Consider the following 6,748-nt stretch of genomic DNA (forward strand, 5'->3'; position numbering starts at 1 on the left):
CCCTAACCTAAAGGCACACCATACAAATCCCCCAGAATCGAATGCCGCTATACTTTCGAACAAACCACCAAGAACCTCCACTCTGGGAAGTCAGCCTACAGCCGCCTAAACCTGAGCACCCTAGATGGATTTGGAGAGGTGCAGCTAGAGCTCTTCAGCACGATGGTTCAGAAGCCCTCATCCAACAGCCTGCTGCATGGTAACAGCCCCCGTCCTGAAACTACTACGGAACCTCAGAGTAAGGAAAGTAAGAAAAGGACAGGAAGAGGAACCCTATGAGGGTTGTGTACAATCGGATCGATAATTCAGTGGGTGGCCAGACCATGGACCTATTAAGGGCAAGACAGTCAGAAAGACCCAAGGCTGGATAAACACTGCCATTGTCGACACTGGGGTACCCTGTCTGTGTACCCTCCCCGAAGGCATTTACTTTGTGTTCACGTTAGGTGATTTGGTTTTTGTTGGAGGCAGCTAAGAGTATCCACTTCCCAGCAAAGCATTAATTTATTATCAAATAAATAAAAAATGTTTACATTGTTTACATACAACTCAAATCATTTAAACATTTTTTTACAACAGCATAATTGAGCAATAAAATTATGCAAAAATAAAAAATAAACATGGACTGTCCATCAAAGGGTAAATCCATATAGCTTTAACATTTCATATCCTTCTTACTTGGTCCACCAAATGCGACAGTTTTTAGAAAGCACAATTGGGAGCTACGCCCTCAAAAAAAAAATCTGGTTACATTGGAAGAACCCTCTGATGACCTAGCTGACAGCATGGAGACCAAGACTGACAACCTTGTTGCAGACAACCAGCCAGCATGTGATTCCCACGCCACCTGAAAAGAATGAAAAGGTTCATCCAAATGTGACTAAGGGAAAAGCTACTGATTCCAACATATCAATTCATTTTGATCACCCTATAGGTGAAGGGATTCTAGTGACAATTCTATCTATAAAGACATTTGTTTACTGCCATGGTACATTGTTGTCTTTGCATGAATGTATCGTGTTTGGGAATTTAAATTGAGATGTCAGTGCTGTGTTAATATTACCTGTTACTCCAGTTGGGAAAGCCACCAGGCGTTCCACAGGAGCAATCCATTTACTGGGAATCACTGTCACAGGATCAGAGTAGTACTTCCAAATCAGAGAGATCATGAGGGCCGCCTGCCAAATAAGAACACAAAGATTAAAAAGACAGACATGTTTACATTAGGTTGCAATGTATTTGAAATGCATTCAAAAAGTTAACAATTTCAGTTTGGATACAATTATGACCACCTACCTGTAAAATATAAAACAGTATGTTCACAACCCATTTCATTTTAGCCTGTTGTGCAGTTCTTGATTTCACTGAAAAAATAAGATTGCACAAAAGTAAGCAAGTATTGTTATCGGATTATAAACAGTTTAATGTACCTTCAAATGTAAACACTGAAGCAAATGGCATTAAATTCAAAATTAGACATTAAATATATGCTTACATTTGTGTAAAATATGTGTACGTTACATTTAATAAAATAAACAATATATTAACCACATCTCAGAACATCTGGAATGCTTCATTATTATTCTGTAAGTCTATCTGTGCCAGTGGATGGTCAACTTGTAGAGTTATAAGAAGCAATAAGTAGGTTAATCATGTCAAATACAGTACTAAATCCTGCAAAGATCATTATCACATTAAAGAGTAATGCCAAGTCGAAATAATAGCTTCTCCGACCGCAATGCTACAACCAGTGTGTTCTACTTTCAGATGTGCGTGGGAACGTTTGTGGTTGTCCATGCCTGCGTGTTCGGATTCCTATTCTCAGTGTACCCAGTGTTGCCGGATGTGAAACCATTCAGCACACAAAAACAGTGTGCTGCAGCCATGGAATCAAGCAAAAAAACCACTGTTATCAACCCAGATTATACCCGACCTATAAAGGCTTGTCCTCTTTTGAAAACGAAACTAACTATGACAGAGCTGTGCTCAAACACAGGCAAATCCTGTAGTTGACTCATGAGCCGTTTTATAATTTTCAAACAATCAATAAATTGCTAACGTATGCAACAGCTCATGAACGTACACTGTACGATTTGTCGTTGGTCATTGTCAAAATGGAATAATGTCGCTCGCCTAAAAATATATAATGTTTTCTCGGCTTGTCTGAATTGCGCTGGTGTTCGTAAAGTGTCCTAAACCTGGCAACCGGCGTGAGCCTCGAGGCTGGGGGGACGGAGACAACTGTCCAATATTTTGAATTTTCGACTGCAGTACCCATTTATAACGCTCAGTGTCATGTTACATAATAATTAATGTACCTTTAAACCAACGTGTCTATTCAAAGAAGGATGGTGTTTTGAATGTGCAAGTCACGTGGATGTTAGAGATACGCAGGTGAGGAAAGTATGTCCCTGGCATTTAGCCCACCACGACTGGTGGCCCGAATGCTGTGGACGGTCTCCTCTTACCATGCGTCTTCAATTTGTCCGTCGTTTTGTTGATTTTACGCTCCAATCTAGCATATCTAGCAAACTCGTCCATCATGCTAATAGAGGAGTGTTCCTTCTTCATCTCCTGGATCTCTGCCCTCATCTCGCTCTCCTGCTCCGCATCTTTCTGGACCACTCTGGACAGCTGCAAAATAACAGCACGTTTATGATCTTACAATGCGATCTGATAAGGACACAGTCGAAGTCATACGTGTTTTACAATAGATAACGTTAATACAATTACAAAAACGAGTGCCTGATGTTTTTGGTGTAAGAAATATATGCAACAAAGCGAGCTAGCATTAACTGGGCTTGAGACGAATATACCAGGAGGACTAATGTTATGTAATATAATGGTCATGTTATTATTTTCGTGGGTTTTTCTGACTAAGCTTTGTGTACAGTGGGGTGGTGAAGGTACGTCTCGCTTAGAGAATAGTCGCAGCTCAGCTAAAATGTAAGCGACACATTGAAAGACAACGTCTTGAATACTTACAAAGGACGACACTGTTGGGAGAAGTATTTTCATGAAATTGCAAATGAAAACCGACACCAGCACCAGGAACCACGCACACCCAGACGCCATGTTTATTCTTCTTCTTCTTCCTCCAGCCTCAGCTTCGCGCCGCCTGCAGTGCTTTACCCGGCTCTCTACACTTTCACACAGGGCATGAAGGAAACGAGCAATTCTTGGTTTAATGTAGTTTTATTTCAAATGGAATATGTATGAACAAATATCTGTGGTGTTGTAATGTGAACCCATTTAAGAAAACCAAACATTTTATATAACTAGGCCAACATATCATCGATATATTTTTTGTCCTTTCCCTCCATATACTTTCCCATTATTATAAAAATGGGAGTGAGGTCAGCTGATTGGCACATAGACCTAACCATACAGGTAACTTGCTTTGGTTTAAAAACGTGTTGCCTGTGTACCAAAGCCAATGAATGAGACCAGGGGGCGGAGAGATCACCCTCTTGTCCCTAAGGTTGGTATATACCAGAGGATCCAATCCGGTTTAAGCTGGTTTCTTGTGCCGAAGGAACATTTCTGTTCGGAAGTTACAGCGTGTTCTCACGAAACATATGCAGTGAAGGAAATTGTGCACACTCAGTAGGATAGCTCACGGTTACTGAATTTATAGTTACTTAAGGCTACATTGTTCTTGATCTGTAGACTTTACGCGCAAAGCCATCATGGGAAAAAGGAGCAAAGTAAGTTGAAATGAATACAGTGTGTGCCGATATTGAAAAAATATATTTTGCAATCGATAATTTCGAACAGCATGCTGTATTATTCATGCTACAATATTGCAGTGTGCACGCTTTAAGAAGAAGTACGGTGTGCGCTCAGGTCTTTGGTGTGTGCCCTGTTGATATGGAAGTGGCGCCTTTTTACTTAGTGCAGTATAAGGTTCGCGTCGCTAGTAGTTGCGTATTGCGATATTTTCGTCCATGTTGTTTATTTATGTCTTTGGATGGTGGGCAAATAACATTCTACGGTCTCTAAAACCCATTCGTCTTCTCGATAAAGAGATTAGACAATGGAGTTTGTAGTCACCAGCGATTTCCGTGTGGCCCTTGTAAACATTGTGTGCGTAATTGGGTATCTGGGACGATTTGGTTCGTTGCTATTACTCAACTATATCTTGCCTAACCACAGATTAGGTGACCATTTACACGCATATATTTGATATATATATATATATATATATATATATACATATCGTCACTTATGACCTACGTGCTCGTAGGCGTAACCTTAGCCTATAGTCAGATTGTTCGCGAAACCCTATGGACACCGGGAACAGTCTTTTCTCTCAGCGTCATGGCAGTCGAGCGCCATTCTTAAAGCAAATGGCCATAAACAGATTTAAAGGACCACTGAGAAAACAGTATTTGCACAGTTCCATTGCAATCATTTAGTTATTGTGGTTATGTACAAGCTGTACGGTCGGTTGCAAATATCGCGTTTAAACGTTTTGGTGTCGATTCGACCTGGCTTTCGAAAATGCATGTCCGGTTGTAGATAATGGGACAAGTCTCGTTAATGGCGCGAGAAACTACTGTCGACATTGGCCAGCGGTGTGCCTTCGTGTAGCAAACCTAATAAAAGTCCACGTGGGGGCGGAGCAGCCGTCCCGTATCTTACTCGATAAGTACAGTTTGGCTTCACAAACTTATAAACATTATTTTTTTGGTGTTGGATCATTTTACCAACCACGTTGTTGAATGGACTCCACTGTATTTTATTTTGGTGTTTTTAAAAGGGTATACATAAGAACAATGCATCTCCAGTAATCTATTTACATATTGTAATGCAGACTATGTAACCTGCTACTGTGGGGGATAAGGCAGCGGGAACAGCATGTGATGCGCCCATCCCCCTGACATTACACGCCCACAATTCGCTTGTGAGTTACTGTCTTTAAGGTTTTTTTCTTCTTGTTTTTTTCACAGCAAGCTGTTAGCGATGCTGAAAACGAGGTTAGTATGGCTATATGACTAATATAACATCATATTTACTTAGTTTGGTTTGCAACCACACATTTTGATTAGAATTGTATACAATCAGTTGTAAGAAAAGTTGTTGTTTTTCTTTTTGTTTTAGCCAAGGAGACGATCTGCAAGATTGACTGTAAGTAACTCCTCCAATTTTTTTGTCAATCTCAATTAATTATATCCATGCACTATTTCATGCAGCTGTTATTTAATACTAATTACAATTTGTTTTTAGAAGCCAGAGCCAGAGCCTAAAGAAAAGGTAACAAGTCAAGATCACTTCTAAACGTATACTCAGCTAGTATTTTTGTGTAAGCTAAATGCATATCTGTTTGCTCCTTTAGCCACAGAAGGCATCTGCCAAGAAGGCAAAAGCAGTAACTAAGGCCAAGCCAGAGGTGGCGAAGGAGAAGGAGGAGAAGAAGAAGAAGAAGGAGGTTGAGGCGGAGGAGGATGTAGCTGAAGCAGAAGAGGCTTCGCCCGAGAATGGGGAGGACAAAGCGGACGCAGAGGTACCAAGAGTTACCTCTGTGACATATCCCCACATTTCCCGTCTGGCAGAACAGCAGTGGTCTAAAAGGCATCTTCTCTCTCATCCTCTAGGAGGCTCCAGCAGAGGAAACGGAAGAAGCAGCAGAAGATGCAGAGGCTGAGGATAAAGAAGAAGAAGAAGCAGAATAACGCTAAACTCATTCATAAGCTCTCCTGAAGCTCCTGAACCTCCTTTCTTAAATAACACAGAGAATTTTATATCAACTATTTTTTTATGAAATGGCAGTAAGGGTTTTAGTGGTAACATTGTAGATTTTCTTTTCAATGTTAAAATGTGTACCTTCAATTTTTACCTCTGTGGTTTTGGGAAAGGATAATATTGTGTTCATTGAGGAGTGTGTTTTTGTTTTGTTTTTTTTGAACATGTATGTTCTTTTGTATCTTCTGTTGGGGGAAAAATAAACCAGTTATATTAATCTGCATGAAATGCATTCTTTTAGCAATACATATTTTGATGTCAGGAGAGTTTGGCTAAAACATTCCAAAGGCTACATGAGGGACCCGTTTGTAACTTGGATATTTTGGGGGATTTATAAAAAAAAAGAAAAAGGTTTGTCTTGACTGGGGAAAGTGGAGGTTGTAACTTCAAACTGTTTATCCATTAATCTTCCATACATTGGTTAGATTAACTGTTCATTCTTCCTTTTAATAACTTGTTACTGGAAATATTCAGGCAATGGTTCTGTGAAATTACATTTTCTGTTTTGCAATGACCGGTTATATCATTTGTATAGCTATTGTAAAAGTGTTATTTTGAATTACAATTTAATTATTTTTCAATTGCAGTATAATGGTACACGAATGAGTGTTTCAATGAATGTCATATGCCATGGTGAAACCAACATAAAATCCAGTATTACTCATGCTTGAGTAAACGTATACTTTTTAAACTATTGAATAACAAATTTCACTTCATTGCGCAATTATATATCCCATGAGAAGTTGCACCTTGGTTTTGGTTTAAGAATTAGTTTTGTACCTTCTGTTTTTTGTAGCTATGTCTGTTTTGATTGGAATGAAGACAATAAAAAAAAAAGTGTCAATACCACGTGTAAATCCCAATAATTTGTATGTGAGAAATATAAAATGTCCGAACCAGACACTAAAAAAGACCGAGCTATTATCTACAATACATAAATCACACATATATACCGGCTGTGTGAGGGTTTAATTTGGTCTTTGCTTTAATAATAAAATGACAT

General features: G+C 39.4%; 2 protein-coding genes across 2 annotated transcripts; one reads left to right on the forward strand and one right to left on the reverse strand.

The window, feature by feature from the left end:
• Window positions 1–485: 485 nt before the first annotated feature.
• get1 (guided entry of tail-anchored proteins factor 1) lies at window positions 486–3,153 on the reverse strand. Its single transcript, XM_060075104.1, has 5 exons — window positions 2,986–3,153; window positions 2,469–2,634; window positions 1,297–1,364; window positions 1,064–1,178; window positions 486–847 (listed from the first exon to the last, which is right to left on the reverse strand). The coding sequence occupies exons 1-5, from the start codon at window positions 3,073–3,075 to the stop codon at window positions 774–776; spliced, it is 513 nt and encodes a 170-aa protein (XP_059931087.1). The 5' UTR covers window positions 3,076–3,153; the 3' UTR covers window positions 486–773.
• A 286-nt stretch (window positions 3,154–3,439) lies between these two features.
• hmgn1a (high mobility group nucleosome binding domain 1a) lies at window positions 3,440–6,591 on the forward strand. Its single transcript, XM_060075106.1, has 6 exons — window positions 3,440–3,707; window positions 4,953–4,979; window positions 5,104–5,130; window positions 5,230–5,256; window positions 5,339–5,506; window positions 5,598–6,591. Exons 1-6 carry the CDS (start codon window positions 3,690–3,692, stop codon window positions 5,673–5,675), a joined length of 345 nt encoding a protein of 114 aa, XP_059931089.1. The 5' UTR covers window positions 3,440–3,689; the 3' UTR covers window positions 5,676–6,591.
• Window positions 6,592–6,748: the final 157 nt, after the last annotated feature.

Source organism: Gadus macrocephalus, chromosome 16 (genome assembly GCF_031168955.1).
Source record: "Gadus macrocephalus chromosome 16, ASM3116895v1".
NCBI classification, from domain to species: domain Eukaryota; kingdom Metazoa; phylum Chordata; class Actinopteri; order Gadiformes; family Gadidae; genus Gadus; species Gadus macrocephalus.

Excerpts from the sequence above, each read along its gene's own strand:
- get1 (XM_060075104.1), bottom strand. The coding sequence starts at position 3,075 with ATGGCGTCTGGGTGTGCGTGGTTCCTGGTGCTGGTGTCGGTTTTCATT. Across the intron at positions 2,635-2,985 it reads TCCCAACAGTGTCGTCCTTT|CTGTCCAGAGTGGTCCAGAA; the intron begins GTAAGTATTCAA and ends GTTATTTTGCAG. Across the intron at positions 1,179-1,296 it reads TACTGTTTTATATTTTACAG|GCGGCCCTCATGATCTCTCT; the intron begins GTAGGTGGTCAT and ends CTTATTTGGCAG.
- hmgn1a (XM_060075106.1), top strand. Across the intron at positions 5,131-5,229 it reads GACGATCTGCAAGATTGACT|AAGCCAGAGCCAGAGCCTAA; the intron begins GTAAGTAACTCC and ends ATTTGTTTTTAG. Across the intron at positions 5,257-5,338 it reads AGCCAGAGCCTAAAGAAAAG|CCACAGAAGGCATCTGCCAA; the intron begins GTAACAAGTCAA and ends TTGCTCCTTTAG.